At 45.0% G+C, this 17,447-nt stretch overlaps 1 protein-coding gene across 1 annotated transcript; it reads left to right on the plus strand.

Moving 5' to 3' along the window:
* Positions 1–6,298: 6,298 nt before the first annotated feature.
* On the plus strand, positions 6,299–15,952 carry LOC308175118 (interferon-induced protein 44-like; the record flags this gene model as incomplete). The annotated part of the gene is made up of 7 exons (XM_080550838.1): positions 6,299–6,776; positions 7,432–7,483; positions 7,793–7,985; positions 11,845–11,997; positions 12,220–12,391; positions 14,911–15,011; positions 15,785–15,952. The coding sequence occupies 7 exons, from the start codon at positions 6,299–6,301 to the stop codon at positions 15,950–15,952; spliced, it is 1,317 nt and encodes a 438-aa protein (XP_080406964.1).
* Positions 15,953–17,447: the final 1,495 nt, after the last annotated feature.

The raw sequence follows: 17,447 nt of genomic DNA on the forward strand, positions 1-17,447 counted from the left end.
CTCCAGTGTGATATTCAGTATAACAGCACCACCTCCAGTGTGATATTCAGTATAACAGAACGACCTCCAGTGTGATATTCAGTATAACAGCAGACCTCCAGTGTGATATTCAGTATAACAGCAGACCTCCAGTGTGATATTCAGTATATCAGCACGACCTATAGTGTGATATTCAGTATAACAGCACGACCTCCAGTGTGATATTCAGTATAACAGCAGACCTCCAGTGTGATATTCAGTATAACAGCACGACCTCCAGTGTGATATTCAGTATAACAGCAGACCTCCAGTGTGATATTCAGTATAACAGCACCACCTCCAGTGTGATATTCAGTATAACAGCAGACCTCCAGTGTGATATTCAGTATAACAGCAGACCTCCAGTGTGATATTCAGTCTAACAGAACGACCTCCAGTGTGATATTCAGTATAACAGCACCACCTCCAGTGTGATATTCAGTATAACAGCAGGCCTCCAGTGTGATATTCAGTATAACAGCAGACCTCCAGTGTGATATTCAGTCTAACAGAACGACCTCCAGTGTGATATTCAGTATAACAGCACCACCTCCAGTGTGATATTCAGTATAACAGCAGGCCTCCAGTGTGATATTCAGTATAACAGCAGACCTCCAGTGTGATATTCAGTATAACAGCACCACCTCCAGTGTGATATTCAGTATAACAGCACGACCTCCAGTGTGATATTCAGTCTAACAGCACGACCTCCAGTGTGATATTCAGTATAACAGCACGACCTCCAGTGTGATATTCAGTATAACAGCACGACCTCCAGTGTGATATTTAGTATAACAGCAGACCTCCAGTGTGATATTCAGTATAACAGCACCACCTCCAGTGTGATATTCAGTATAACAGCAGACCTCCAGTGTGATATTCAGTATAACAGCACGACCTCCAGTGTGATATTCAGTCTAACAGCACGACCTCCAGTGTGATATTCAGTATAACAGCACGACCTCCAGTGTGATATTCAGTATAACAGCACGACCTCCAGTGTGATATTCAGTATAACAGCAGACCTCCAGTGTGATATTCAGTATAACAGCACGACCTCCAGTGTGATATTCAGTATAACAGCACGACCTCCAGTGTGATATTCAGTATAACAGCAGACCTCCAGTGTGATATTCAGTATAACAGCAGACCTCCAGTGTGATATTCAGTATAACAGCACAACCTCCAGTGTGATATTCAGTCTAACAGAACGACCTCCAGTGTGATATTCAGTATAACAGCAGACCTCCAGTGTGATATTCAGTATAACAGCACGACCTCCAGTGTGATATTCAGTATAACAGCAGACCTCCAGTGTGATATTCAGTATAACAGCACGACCTCCAGTGTTATATTCAGTATAACAGCAGACCTCCAGTGTGATATTCAGTATAACAGCACGACCTCCAGTGTGATATTCAGTATAACAGCAGACCTCCAGTGTGATATTCAGTATAACAGCACGACCTCCAGTGTGATATTCAGTATAACAGCACGACCTTCAGTGTGATATTCAGTATAACAGCACGACCTCCAGTGTGATATTCAGTATAACAGCACGACCTTCAGTGTGATATTCAGTATAACAGCACGACCTCCAGTGTGATATTCAGTATAACAGCACGACCTCCAGTGTGATATTCAGTATAACAGCACGACCTCCAGTGTGATATTCAGTATAACAGCACGACCTTCAGTGTGATATTCAGTATAACAGAACGACCTCCAGTGTGATATTCAGTATAACAGCACGACCTTCAGTGTGATATTCAGTATAACAGCACGACCTTCAGTGTGATATTCAGTATAACAGCACGACCTCCAGTGTGATATTCAGTATAACAGCAGACATCCAGTGTGATATTCAGTATAACAGCAGACCTCCAGTGTGATATTCAGTATAACAGCAGACCCCCAGTGTGATATTCAGTATAACAGCACGACCTCCAGTGTGATATTCAGTATAACAGCACGACCTCCAGTGTGATATTCAGTATAACAGCAGACCTCCAGTGTGATATTCAGTATAACAGCACCACCTCCAGTGTGATATTCAGTATAACAGCAGACCTCCAGTGTGATATTCAGTATAACAGCATACCTCCAGTGTGATATTCAGTATAACAGCACCACCTCCAGTGTGATATTCAGTATAACAGCACGACCTCCAGTGTGATATTCAGTCTAACAGCAGACCTCCAGTGTGATATTCAGTATAACAGCACCACCTCCAGTGTGATATTCAGTATAACAGCAGACCTCCAGTGTGATATTCAGTATAACAGCACGACCTCCAGTGTGATATTCAGTATAACAGTAGACCTCCAGTGTGATATTCAGTCTAACAGCAGACCTCCAGTGTGATATTCAGTATAACAGCACGACCTCCAGTGTGATATTCAGTCTAACAGCACGACCTCCAGTGTGATATTCAGTATAACAGCACGACCTCCAGTGTGATATTCAGTATAACAGCAGACCTCCAGTGTGATATTCAGTATAACAGCACGACCTCCAGTGTGATATTCAGTATAACAGCACGACCTCCAGTGTGATATTCAGTATAACAGCACCACCTCCAGTGTGATATTCAGTATAACAGCACGACCTCCAGTGTGATATTCAGTATAACAGCAGACCTCCAGTGTGATATTCAGTATAACAGCACGACCTCCAGTGTGATATTCAGTATAACAGCACGACCTCCAGTGTGATATTCAGTATAACAGCACCACCTCCAGTGTGATATTCAGTATAACAGCACCACCTCCAGTGTGATATTCAGTATAACAGCACCACCTCCAGTGTGATATTCAGTATAACAGCACCACCTCCAGTGTGATATTCAGTATAACAGCACCACCTCCAGTGTGATATTCAGTATAACAGCAGACCTCCAGTGTGATATTCAGTATAACAGCACGACCTCCAGTGTGATATTCAGTCTAACAGCACGACCTCCAGTGTGATATTCAGTATAACAGCAGACCTCCAGTGTGATATTCAGTATAACAGCACGACCTCCAGTGTGATATTCAGTATAACAGCAGACCTCCAGTGTGATATTCAGTATAACAGCACGACCTCCAGTGTGATATTCAGTATAACAGCACCACCTCCAGTGTGATATTCAGTATAACAGCACGACCTCCAGTGTGATATTCAGTATAACAGCAGACCTCCAGTGTGATATTCAGTATAACAGCACGACCTCCAGTGTGATATTCAGTATAACAGCACGACCTCCAGTGTGATATTCAGTATAACAGCACCACCTCCAGTGTGATATTCAGTATAACAGCACCACCTCCAGTGTGATATTCAGTATAACAGCACCACCTCCAGTGTGATATTCAGTATAACAGCACCACCTCCAGTGTGATATTCAGTATAACAGCACCACCTCCAGTGTGATATTCAGTATAACAGCAGACCTCCAGTGTGATATTCAGTATAACAGCACGACCTCCAGTGTGATATTCAGTCTAACAGCACGACCTCCAGTGTGATATTCAGTATAACAGCAGACCTCCAGTGTGATATTCAGTATAACAGCACGACCTCCAGTGTGATATTCAGTATAACAGCAGACCTCCAGTGTGATATTCAGTATAACAGCACGACCTCCAGTGTGATATTCAGTATAACAGCACCACCTCCAGTGTGATATTCAGTATAACAGCAGACCTCCAGTGTGATATTCAGTATAACAGCAGACCTCCAGTGTGATATTCAGTATAACAGCACAACCTCCAGTGTGATATTCAGTCTAACAGAACGACCTCCAGTGTGATATTCAGTATAACAGCACAACCTCCAGTGTGATATTCAGACACACAGACACACTGGTAGACCCATGTCAAACTCTCATGCAGTACCACATAACGACACCGGGGGTCGCACGTCAAACTCTCATGCAGTACCACATAACGACACCTGGGGTCGCTTGACACAACGGCAGGCGGGGAACATAGGACCCTTTTTCAGAAGCGGGGAACATAGGACCCTTTTTCGGAAGCGGGGAACATAGGACCCTTTTTCGGAAGTGGGGAACCGGGGAACATAGGACCCTTTTTCGGAAGCGGGGAACCGGGGAACATAGGACCCGGGGAATATAGGACCCGGGGAATATAGGTACGCTCCCCCCCATTGATACCCCCCATTTCCCCTATTCACCACCCCAAGTCCCTGCCATGCAGCAGGGTAGTCCCACTCAACGGGCGGAGCCGCCTGTGTCACTACCAGGACAACGACCTCCGAGACTGAGACGGGCCCCGGGTCACCTCAGAGACTTTGTTTGGCCCTCGGGGCGAGGGCCTTTGTAAGGGGGGAGCAGTGTAGCAACCCTGTTCATTAATGTTCATTAATGCTTGAGTTCATGTTCATGTTCGCACTGTTACTGTGTTGTGTGCCAATGCACCCCTGTGATTGGTGGAGGGGGTGCTTTGTTGTTGTTGAGACCGTTGGGAAAGAGAGCTCCGGTGAATTGAGAAAGTTGATATGCGACAGTTAAACAATTAAACGATCAGATTACATGAGAGAAGCTATCTGTCATTATTACAACCACTGTCCAAGTTGGGACGTTACAAATTAGTTAAAAGTCCCAGTGCTGCAGTGGTGTGCCGTCAGGGCCAGCAAGGCCTTCTCTGCTGGCCTAAACATCATCAGAATATACATTTTATTTTAATATATATTTTCCACAAATATGTATTAATGATTCCCCATAGTCTATTCTCTTCATTTCATAGCTTTCCTCTTGGTTGCGCTGCTTCCAGTCTCCGATTGAGATTTGGAGGGCTGGCCTTTATGTTAGAGCTTTTATCCAATCAAAATGTGTTGCTAGGGGGCTCAAAAATCTGCCCGCCTTCACATTAAACGGTGCTGCGGATTCGACCTGTAACTTAACATTGGAACGAGAAAACCTGTGGCGTACCTAGTAAACCTACGTAGATGCGAGCAAAAGCAACAACGGCGCCTGCTGTAAGGCTCAATGATGTCAGCACCCAACACGTCTTTTGATTGGATACGCACTACTGCTACGCACTATTGATACGCACTATTGATATTCACTATTGAGATGCGGAACTATGCCGGTAGATGTGAAACTTTTGAAAGTGCGCAGGGAAACGGAGCCCTACAACGAAAGCTTTCGTTGACTGATCGATAATACTGATCGATTGTGTCCTGTTTTTGGGTAAACAATAACTTTCATTTAGGGGACACAATGAAAGCGCCAAGTCCACAAACAGAGGAAACTACGTTGAGCTTCTTTCTTTTCTGGCTGAAAACAACCCAGATTTACATTACCACCTGTCCACAAACAAAGTGTTTACTGGGACGTCAGGCAAAATACAAAACGACCTGATTTTTGCTATTGCTGAAGTGATGGAAGAAGAGATCAAAATGGAGATTAAAAAGGCACCCTTTGTCGCTATTATGGTGGACGAGACGACAGACGTGGGTAATGTAGCGATCTTAAAGATGTTAGTTTAACACTCTTCATTGTAAATGCGGATTTATTGATTAAAAATGCTTCGGAAATATTAATATAACTCTGTTGTACTTGTCTGACTATGTTAAGGTGATGCAACGCCCGGTTATACTGTGTTTCTGTCTAGTTTCTAGAGCCATGGCGTCATAACGATGGTATTAAGAGGTAGAATAATTCAGGTAGGAATGTGTCGGACATCACTGAAGGCCTAGGTGTGAAATGCACCGCCCGCCACTGCAGTGCTGTTATACTGTATATCAGCACTCATGGAATGCCTCTTGTCCAATCAAATGACTTGGTCGGAACTAACTGTTGTATAAGTTTGTGATATCTGACTGCAGTGTAGTCGGCGTGGAACTCAGGTAGTGTGTGTGTGCTCACTCAGACAGGGACACGTGTCTCAACAACACTCATATGACTCATACATATGACTCATACACCTACATATGGTCATGTCACTCCTGTCATCTCCCAACGGTCAGGGTGGGGCTCTGCTGGGTAGGTTTCGTTTCTCCAGAAACTTAACTGGGTAGGTTTCGTTTCTCCTGAGAGCTCCGAGGCCAGGGTTGCCAAATGGGATGGACAATTTCCAGCCTAACCACAGTGTAAAAACCGCTAAGTCCACCAAAAAACAGCCCATCTGGCAACCCTGTCCGAGACAGATACTGAGAGGCGGACGGTCTGAGTTCACTCGGTGAAGGAACATCATCCTTATTGCACACCATCTGCAGACCTAAGTGGTCCAACATCTCTCGGTACAGTTTAGTTCTGCTACGACTCATCCTCCTCATGGCTTCTATAGTTTCCGCTCTGACCAGAGACCAGGAGGAAAGTGTCCAGCGTCTCTTCTCGGCGCCGGTCAGGCTGCACCTGCTGTACCAGGCGGGTCACCACGGCTTCCAGGTCAGCTCTCTGGTCAGCAGGTTCGACCAGGTGGGAGGGTTCGTGGTGCTCGTGTTCCTGGGAGATGACACGGTGCGGGGGGGCTACCTCAGTAAGCCCCCGGGGGAGGGCAGCCAGGAGGACGGAGGAGCGTTCCTCTTTCAGGTTATAAACAGATATTATTCCGACAAATACCCTGTCTGTGATCCGTCTAAAGCGGTGGTGTATGATGAGGACCAGCTCTCCTTCGGGGAATGCTTACAGTTCAATACGAGCTGGTTCCCTGAGATGAAGGTGAGCTTCTCATCTGGAAAGACCTACAAGACTGGCTGGAAGACTGGAGAGAAGACCTGCTGTGTGGAGGTGGAAGTGCATCGAGTAGAAAGTATGTACTGCAAATATGTACTGTAAATATGTACTGTAAATATGTACTGAAAATATGTACTGTAAATATGTAAATATGTACTGAAAATATGTACTGAAAATATGTACTGAAAATATGTACTGCAAATATGTACTGAAAATATGTAAATATGTACTGAAAATATGTAAATATGTACTGAAAATATGTACTGTACATATGTACTGAAAGTACTGAAAATATGTACTGAAAATATGTAGGCTACTGTAAGGTTGAACTGTTCAGAAAGTCCTATAATAATAATAATAATAATAATAATAATAATAATAATAATAACCTTTATTTGTATAGCGCTTTTCCTGCAAACGTTGCAGCTCAAAGTGCTCCAATCATTATCGATTATATAATCATAATTTAATTATTTAATCATTTAAAGGCTGCATGTTACTGCATGTTATTTTGGTAAAGGGTTATCCTATATCCCCATAACATATAATAACATAGACTATACTTTCTGCTTATAACAAAAACGACTTGTTAAGTAATACGTAAGTGCATTTACCCTGTAGTGTCTGAGTCATTTCTAGGTATGGATGCAGAAAACAAAGTATAGATTTTGTGCATGTTCATAGTTTGTTGACTAAAGATAATGAACAGGTGTGTTGTTCATATTCACCAGATGCAGGAGGGCCGGAGCTGAAGGCCTGGAGAGAGGTGTCCTGGCACCCCAGGTAAGGCCTGGAGAGAGAGAGAGGTGTCCTGGCACCCCAGGTAAGGCCTGGAGAGAGAGAGAGGTGTCCTTGTACCCCAGGTAAGGCCTGGAGAGAGAGAGAGGTGTCCTTGTACCCCAGTCTACAGAGCCCAGCCTACCCTAAAGAGACAGTCTGTAGTCTACAGGAGAAGACAGGTAGTGACTCGTCCTGACAGTGGTGCGGAGCTCATTCCTCATTCCACCACTGGGGGGCGCCAATACTAAGGCAATGTTATAAACTGACCAAGTTTCAAATTATTTATTATTCTATGTCAAACTGTGTCTCCAGCACCAAGGAGGCTGAGGCTAAGAAGCTGAACCTGGTCTCCTACAAGCCAGCCTGTCCCTCTCTGGACCGGTTCAGGGTTCTGCTGCTGGGCCCAGCCGGGTCAGGGAGGTCCAGCTTCATCAACTCAGTCCGAACCATGATGTACGGGAGGGTCACGCACATGCCCATATTTGGATCTGGAGTCGGCAAGAAGGTAAACAATAGAGTTAACACTAGAACAGCCGTGTCTATGTTACCTACTATAAGAGTTTAACACTAGAACAGCCGTGTGTGTGTTACCTACTATAAGAGTTTAACACTAGAACAGCCGTGTGTGTGTGTGTTTCCTACTATAAGAGTTTAACACTAGAACAGCCGTGTCTATGTTACCTACTATAAGAGTTTAACACTAGAACAGCCGTGTGTGTTACCTACTATAAGAGTTTAACACTAGAACAGCCGTGTCTATGTTACCTACTATAAGAGTTTAACACTAGAACAGCCGTGTCTATGTTACCTACTATAAGAGTTTAACACTAGAACAGCCGTGTCTGTGTTACCTACTATAAGAGTTTAACACTAGAACAGCCGTGTGTGTGTGTGTTTCCTACTATAAGAGTTTAACACTAGAACAGCCGTGTCTGTGTTTCCTACTATAAGAGTTTAACACTCGAACAGCCGTGTCTGTGTTTCCTACTATAAGAGTTTAACACTAGAACAGCCGTGTCTGTGTTACCTACTATAAGAGTTTAACACTAGAACAGCCGTGTCTATGTTACCTACTATAAGAGTTTAACACTAGAACAGCCGTGTCTATGTTACCTACTATAAGAGTTTAACACTAGAACAGCCGTGTCTATGTTACCTACTATAAGAGTTTAACACTAGAACAGCCGTGTCTGTGTTACCTACTATAAGAGTTTAACACTAGAACAGCCGTGTCTATGTTACCTACTATAAGAGTTTAACACTAGAACAGCCGTGTCTATGTTACCTACTATAAGAGTTTAACACTAGAACAGCCGTGTCTATGTTACCTACTATAAGAGTTTAACACTAGAACAGCCGTGTGTGTGTTACCTACTATAAGAGTTTAACACTAGAACAGCCGTGTCTATGTTACCTACTATAAGAGTTTAACACTAGAACAGCCGTGTCTGTGTTACCTACTATAAGAGTTTAACACTAGAACAGCCGTGTCTATGTTACCTACTATAAGAGTTTAACACTAGAACAGCCGTGTCTGTGTTACCTACTATAAGAGTTTAACACTAGAACAGCCGTGTCTATGTTACCTACTATAAGAGTTTAACACTAGAACAGCCGTGTGTGTTACCTACTATAAGAGTTTAACACTAGAACAGCCGTGTCTATGTTACCTACTATAAGAGTTTAACACTAGAACAGCCGTGTCTATGTTACCTACTATAAGAGTTTAACACTAGAACAGCCGTGTCTATGTTACCTACTATAAGAGTTTAACACTAGAACAGCCGTGTGTGTGTTACCTACTATAAGAGTTTAACACTAGAACAGCCGTGTCTATGTTACCTACTATAAGAGTTTAACACTAGAACAGCCGTGTCTGTGTTACCTACTATAAGAGTTTAACACTAGAACAGCCGTGTCTGTGTTACCTACTATAAGAGTTTAACACTAGAACAGCCGTGTGTGTGTTACCTACTATAAGAGTTTAACACTAGAACAGCCGTGTCTATGTTACCTACTATAAGAGTTTAACACTAGAACAGCCGTGTGTGTGTTACCTACTATAAGAGTTTAACACTAGAACAGCCGTGTCTATGTTACCTACTATAAGAGTTTAACACTAGAACAGCCGTGTCTGTGTTACCTACTATAAGAGTTTAACACTAGAACAGCCGTGTCTATGTTACCTACTATAAGAGTTTAACACTAGAACAGCCGTGTCTGTGTTACCTACTATAAGAGTTTAACACTAGAACAGCCGTGTCTGTGTTACCTACTATAAGAGTTTAACACTAGAACAGCCGTGTCTGTGTTACCTACTATGGGCCCTATTATGCACTTCATAAGTCTTAAGCAATAAGACGAGGCGGTAGATCTAAACTTAAGACGTGGAGGCGTGGTCAAGGCCACTTTGCTATTATGCGTGCTGTAGTGGGCGCCTAAAACCCGGCGCTAAGCAAAGAAATTAGTCATGGGTGTGTTTTGGGCGTCTTCTCAATCAACCCAATCAGCGTGCCAGGTGCCATTCCCTTTAAGAACCGGCTGCGTTGAGTCTTTAGCGCTATGCTATTATGGAAGTCCTAAGAAGGAGGTCAGCGCGCTTCTCTGCAGAAGAAAGTAACAAGCTCGTGCATGAGGTCATTGCTGACCAAACGACATATGTCAGTTACTGCCTGACGGGTGAAGCGCAGCTCATACAAGCATTGCTGCTCTGTAAACAGAATAAAAGAATATATATATAGGCTATATTATACATATTTTAATAATAGGCTATAATATAATTGTAATTGCAATATATTATAGCATTATTAACAGTTGGATCACCAATTGAAAGCGCTAAAATGCTTAGATCACGAATCCAGGATTGATTTGAGATTTGTCAGCCCGAGGTAACAAAGTCGTTGCCGGTATATGCGCTCGGCGCGCCGTCTTCGTCTATCATAATTCCTTCCTAGGATATATTCCATTGTTCTCTCTCTCTGGCTGAACATTTGCCAGTGGTGGCATTTATACTGTGACCGTAATTGACGTCTTGCCGTGGAGCCACGTGCGTGTTCATGTGTGCCCACATGCATGCGCAAACCGCGGAGGCGCGCTCGTGTTTCAAAACGTGCATGAAGTCTAAACTTAAGAACTTTTCAAACCACTTCTTAGCGCTAGGAGCAAAGTCAGATCGCATAATAGCAGGGGCGCCTAGTGCACTTCATTAACATATGAACACTCCCACAATGAGCAATATATGCACGGGAGTTTTACGTCTTATGTGTGGGCGCCTATCGACACCTGCATAATAGCAGTAGCGCGTATGAAGCGCATAATAAGGGTGGCGGTAGGTCTTAACCTGGCGGTGCGTCTTAATTAAGACTTAAGACGGCAAGTTAAGAAGTGCATAATAGGGCCCTATAAGAGTTTAACACTAGAACAGACGTGTGTGTGTTACCTACTATAAGAGTTTAACACTAGAACAGCCGTGTGTATGTTACCTACTATAAGAGTTTAACACTAGAACAGCCGTGTCTATGTTACCTACTATAAGAGTTTAACACTAGAACAGCCGTGTGTATGTGTTACCTACTATAAGAGTTTAACACTAGAACAGCCGTGTCTATGTTACCTACTATAAGAGTTTAACACTAGAACAGCCGTGTCTATGTTACCTACTATAAGAGTTTAACACTAGAACAGCCGTGTCTATGTTACCTACTATAAGAGTTTAACACTAGAACAGACATGTGTGTGTTACCTACTATAAGAGTTTAACACTAGAACAGCCGTGTCTATGTTACCTATTATAAGAGTTTAACACTAGAACAGCCATGTCTATGTTACCTGCTATAAGAGTTTAACACTGGAACAGCCATGTCTATGTTACCTACTATAAGAGTTTAACACTAGAACAGCCGTGTCTATGTTACCTACTATAAGAGTTTAACACTGGAACAGCCATGTCTATGTTACCTACTATAAGAGTTTAACATTAGAACAGCCGTGTCTATGTTACCTACTATAAGAGTTTAACACTAGAACAGCCGTGTGTGTGTTACCTACTATAAGAGTTTAACACTAGAACAGCCGTGTGTGTGTTACCTACTATAAGAGTTTAACACTAGAACAGACGTGTCTATGTTACCTACTATAAGAGTTTAACACTAGAACAGCCGTGTCTATGTTACCTACTATAAGAGTTTAACACTAGAACAGCCGTGTCTATGTTACCTACTATAAGAGTGTAACACTAGAACTGGCGTGTCTATGTTACCTACTATAAGAGTGTAACACTAGAACAGCCGTGTCTATGTTACCATGGTAACCATGTTACCTACGTTTGTTACCATATACTGTACCTCCCTTCTCCGTCTGTCCAGCTGAAGTCATATGACATCCGCTCAGAGAGGGGGGGGCTGCCCACGGCGCTGACCCTGTGTGACGTGTCGGCCCTGGGGGAGAGCGAGACCACTGGCCTGACCCCCGCAGACGCCCTGGCTGTCATCAAGGGCCATGTCCCCGAGGGACATAAGGTATGTACAACAACAACAACAACAACAACAACAACAAAACACCATGTCATTCTCTTTGCCTAACAGTGGAGTATAGCTAACAGGTAACAGAGGAGTATAGCTAACAGCTAACAGGTAACAGAGGAGTATAGCTAACAGGTAAGAGGAGTCCAGGCCAGGCTAAGTGAGGAGGTTTCTGTTGACCACTTTGCTCTTGTAAAAGATTTTCCTGTCTGGCTTCAGTTTCAGTGTGACACGCCCGTCACTGCCCAGACCGCGGGTTACGTACCTGAGCCGCCGCTCAGTGACAGGATACACTGTGTGGTGTTCACCCTGAATGCCTGCCAGGTCGCTGCCTACAGCCTCGACCTGCAGAAGACCATGAGGAAGCTGCAAGCCGACATCTCAGACCTCGGTAAAGACTGTAACACTGTTGTTCTTCAGTTAGGTAACCTTAAGCACCTTATGTACACGAGGGTTGTCATATTGCACATTCATTTAAAGTGTCGCAGTTTGCAGGTTTGAAATGTTCACAGTTGTATTTCAGTATTGCACTTGATTACAATCTAGTAGCTGCCATCAAATTGTCTAGATTGTCCAGGGCCTAGAACCTAGGTCTTTGCTGTGTTCAGGGCCTAAATGGCCCTAGGGTAGAAGCTGAGCTTCAGTCTATTTGCTTGCGGACATGGTCCTGAACCGCCTGCCTGAGGGCAGCCGAACAAAGTGTTCGTTCCCAGGGTGGGATGGGTCTCTGGAGATCTTGGAGGCCTTCCTGAGGCAGCGTGTGTTGTACAGCTCTTCCAGAGAGGGGAGGGGGGCGCCGATGATCTTCTGGGCCGATCTCACGACTCTCTGTAGCGCTTTCCTCTCTGCGGCTGTGCAACTGGAGAACCACACGCAGATGCAGTAGGTGAGGATGCTCTCCACTGTGCAGCGGTAGAAGGTCACAAGCAGCTCCTGTCTGAGGTGGTATTTCCTGAGGACTCTCAGGAAGTAGAGCCGCTGTTGTGCCTTCTTGATGATGGCTGCTGTGTTGGTCTTCCAGGACAGGTCATCCTGTATGTGCACCCCCAGGAATCGGAGAGTTGAGACTCTCTCCACGCTCCCTCCATCGACGAGCAGGGGCTGGACCTCAGATTTTTTCCTCCTGAAGTCCATGATGATTTCCTGGGTCTTTGACTGGTTCAGCAGCAGGTTGTTAACCTTGCACAGCTTGCCCAGCTGCTCCACCTCATCCCTGTACGCCGCCTCGTCCCCCCCCGAGATGCAGCCCACCACGGTGGTGTCGTCTGCAAACTTTATGATGGAGTTGCTGGGGTGGACGGGGGTGAAGTCGTAGGTGTAGAGGTTGTAGAGGATGGGGCTTAGCACGCAGCCCTGGGGGGACCCAGTGCTGAGTCTGAGGGCTGTGGAGGTGTGGGAGCCCACCCGCACCCTCTGGGGGCGGTCAGACAGGAAGTCCTTGATCCATGCACAGATGGAGTGTGATAGTCCCAGGTCTAGTAGTTTGGTCACTAGCCTATCTGGAAGGATGGTGTTGAAGGCAGAGCTGAAGTCCACAAAGAGCAGTCTCGCGTAGCTGTTCCCCCTCTCCAGGTGGGATAGAGTGGAGTGGAGAGTCGTCGCGATGGCGTCCTCGGTGGACCTGTGGGCTCTGTAGGCGAACTGGTATGGATCCAGGTTGGGCGGGAGGCGTGTGACTATGTGGGCCCGGACCAGTTTCTCGAAGCACTTTATGATGATTGGTGTGAGTGCCACCGGGCGGTAGTCGTTTAGGCAGCTCACCGTGCTTTTCTTCGGGACTGGGATGATTGTTGAGGTTTTCAGGCAGGGTGGGATGGTGGCCTGGGACAGGGACTGGTTGAAGATGTTGGTGAAAACCCCGGCCAGCTGAGAGCTGGAGAGAGTGGTGTTTGTGTTGTGGTTACCTCCGTTCGCCCCTCGTCGAACCGGGCGTAGAAGGAGTTCAGCTCTTCCGCCAGCAGGGGGTCGTCCTCCGCGGCTGTGAGCCTGTTGGCTCTGAAGTTAGTCATGTGCTGAACCCCCTGCCACACCCGCCTGGAGTCGTTGCTCAGGAAGCATTCCTCAATCTTCTCTCTGTGGTCTGCCTTGGCCTCCCGGATGCCACGGTTTAGGTTAGCCCTGGTGGTGCTGTACAACAGTGTGTCCTTCGCTGAGAAGGCGTTGTCCCTCTCCTTGAGCAGTTGTCGGACCTTCTCAGTCATCCATGGCTTCGTGTTGGGGTAGACCTGGACACGTTTGTCCACGATGGCTGAGTTGGTGCAGTTCACTATGTGGTTCAGAACCGACGACGTGAACTGTTCCAGGTCCTCATGCTCATATTCCTGCCATGAGGTGTCATTCAGGCAGATCTGCAGTGGAGCGGACCCTGCTGGCCAGGTTCTGACAGTCTTAGTGGTGATGGGGGCACTTTTCCTCATGGGAGTGTAGGCTGGGATCAGGAGGATTGACACATGGTCAGACATGCCTAGGTGAGCTAGCGGTCTAGCCTTGTAGGCAAGCTTGATGTTGGTGTATACCTTGTCCAGTGTGTTATCTCCTCTTGTTGCACATTTAACATGCTGATATAACTTGGGTAGTACATAGGAGTCTAACAGCCTCACACAGTCTAAATGCCTAGTTACACAGAGCATAAGAATGCAGTAATGCATAGTTCCAGTCTAGTACAGAATCATTCTGTTGTATGGATCTGTTCCAGAGTTACCTCTTCTCCTCTCTAACTCCCTCCCTCCCTCCTCCCTCCCTCCCTCCTCCCTCCCTCCCTCCCTCGCTCCCTCCCTCCCTCCCTCCTTCCTCCCTCCCTCCCTCCCTCCCTCCTTCCTCCCTCCCTCCCTCCCTCCCTCCTTCCTCCCTCCCTCCCTCCCTCCCTCCCTGTCCTGTTCCTCAACCCTCCCTCCCTCCCTCCCCTTCCAGAGATCCCTCAGCTGGTTCTGCTGACCCATGTGGACGAGCTGTGCTTCTCCATCCATAAGGACGTGTCCAATGTCTACACCAGCCGACGCCTGCTGGACACGGTAACACAACAACAACAATAATAATAATGATAATAATAATAATAACTTTTATTTGTATAGCACTTTTCCTGCAAACGTTGCAGCTCAAAGTGCTCCAATCATTATATAATCATAATTTAATTATTTAGTCATTTAAAGGCAATGTTAAAAAGATGGGTTTTTAGTCTTGATTTGAACATAATGTGCTGAGGTTGCATCCCTAATGTAAACTGTCAGTGAGACACAATCTGGGTGCATAAAATGAGAATGCAGCCTCACCAAATCTCTTCTTTAGATAGAATAATAGCTTTTGTGTTAGGTGGATGTCGTACCTGAGAGAAAACGTCCTGATTCTCAAAAAGACAGTTCCATCAAATCTCATTCCAGTTTGGGACGCAAGCAACCAGATGCTAATTGTAAATGATAGTTACTCAGGCTTCCCACGGGTCCTTGAAATCCTTGAAAGTTTCTGAATTTGAGAAAAAGAAATTAAGGTCTTAAAACTTTTTGAAATTAGACATGGGTCATTGAAAGTGCTTGAATTCCTCTCTCTCTCTCTCTCTCAAAAAAAATACAATAATATATATATATAAAAAAATGTTTTACTTAGCTCGTCAACTAGTTCTGTCTCAAACTATGCCGTGTTGGGTCCTTGAATTTGAGGGAATTGAGTCTTGAAAGGTGCTTGAATTTGATGTTTCAGAAGGTGTGGGAACCCTGGTTACTGTATGTCTTGTATTTGACCCATTATACATATATATATATACCCTCATACGTCCTCTACAACCCAACAGATGCAGAAGGCAGCGAGGATGGTGGACCTGCCTCTGTCTTATGTGTTTCCCGTCCAGAACTACTCCAGCCAGATCTCTGTTGACAGCAAGATGGACGTCCTCCTCCTGACGGCAGTCCAACATGTCCTGCACACCGCGGACGACGCACTGGAAGACTACCAACCTTAGACCTCCTGGAAGACTACCTCCTTCCTTCAGTAACACCTGGGCCTTCCTTCAGTAACACCTGGGCCTTCCTTCAGTAACACCTGGGCCTTCCTTCAGTAACACCTGGGCCTTCAGTAACACCTGGGCCTTCAGTAACACCCATATCTTTTGGCAAGCCATGCAAAGGCAGAATACAGTAACTTCCAAAAAAGGGTCAAAGATCAAATCAGAGGTCAGGATTAATACATACAAAGTATAACCTAATATAAAGCCCTAAAACTGCCACATATCCAGTGATCTGCCTGGAACTATTTTGGCTGGACAACAAGAAAACGTTAAAGTCATTTTTCTCAGTTCTGCACTCTGGGAAGTTACTGCCTTCTGCCTTTGTAGGGCAGCATTGTTCTATCCATATAGACTGTGGAAGTAATTATTTCAATGAACATGTGCTTTTCTGGGGTGGATTTAAGGCACGACAAATGTATCTTTTCATTATAATAAAATGTGTGCACTCTACAACTACAAATGGTATTTTCTTTTAGTAGAATAGACTCAAGTCGTCATCAAGTCAAATGTGTGAATCTCAAATATGTGGGCTAAATATGCAAACTCATATCAGGCAGTTTGATGAGAACCCCATATTGTAATGCTTACTGCTCGCATGACTACATATCCTTCTGCCAGCCTGACTACTATGGGATCTAGAGCCTTTAGCCGTTCTGCTCCCCGCCTCTGGAACTCTCTCTCTGTCTCCTAACCTTCTGGAACTCTCTGTTTGTCTCCTAACCTTCTGGAACTCTCTGTCTGTCTCCTAACATTCTGGAACTCTCTGTCTGTCTCCTAACATTCTGGAACTCTGTCTGTCTCCTAACATTCTGGAACTCTGTCTCCTAACATTCTGGAACTCTCTCTCTGTCTCCTAACATTCTGGAACTCTGTCTGTCTCCTAACATTCTGGAACTCTCTGTCTGTCTCCTAACATTCTGGAACTCTTTGTCTGTCTCCTAACATTCTGGAACTCTCTGTCTGTCTCCTAACATTCTGGAACTCTCTGTCTGTCTCCTAACATTCTGGAACTCTCTGTCTGTCTCCTAACATTCTGGAACTCTCTGTCTGTCTCCTAACATTCTGGAACTCTCTGTCTGTCTCCTAACATTCTGGAACTCTCTGTCTGTCTCCTAACATTCTGGAACTCTCTGTCTGTCTCCTAACACTCTGGAACTCTCTGTCTGTCTCCTAACATTCTGGAACTCTCTGTCTGTCTCCTAACATTCTGGAACTCTCTGTCTGTCTCCTAACATTCTGGAACTCTTTGTCTGTCTCCTAACATTCTGGAACTCTCTGTCTGTCTCCTAACCTTCTGGAACTCTCTGTCTGTCTCCTAACCTTCTGGAACTCTCTGTCTCCTAACATTCTGGAACTCTGTCTAATACTTTACAGTTGTACAGTCAACTATTCTGTCTATGATTACTTAATAGTAATCAAACCATTCTTATAATGAAATATTAATTCTTGT

This window comes from Nansenia antarctica (assembly GCF_963989245.1).
Source record: "Nansenia antarctica genome assembly, contig: SCAFFOLD_334, whole genome shotgun sequence".
Classification (NCBI taxonomy): domain Eukaryota; kingdom Metazoa; phylum Chordata; class Actinopteri; order Argentiniformes; family Microstomatidae; genus Nansenia; species Nansenia antarctica.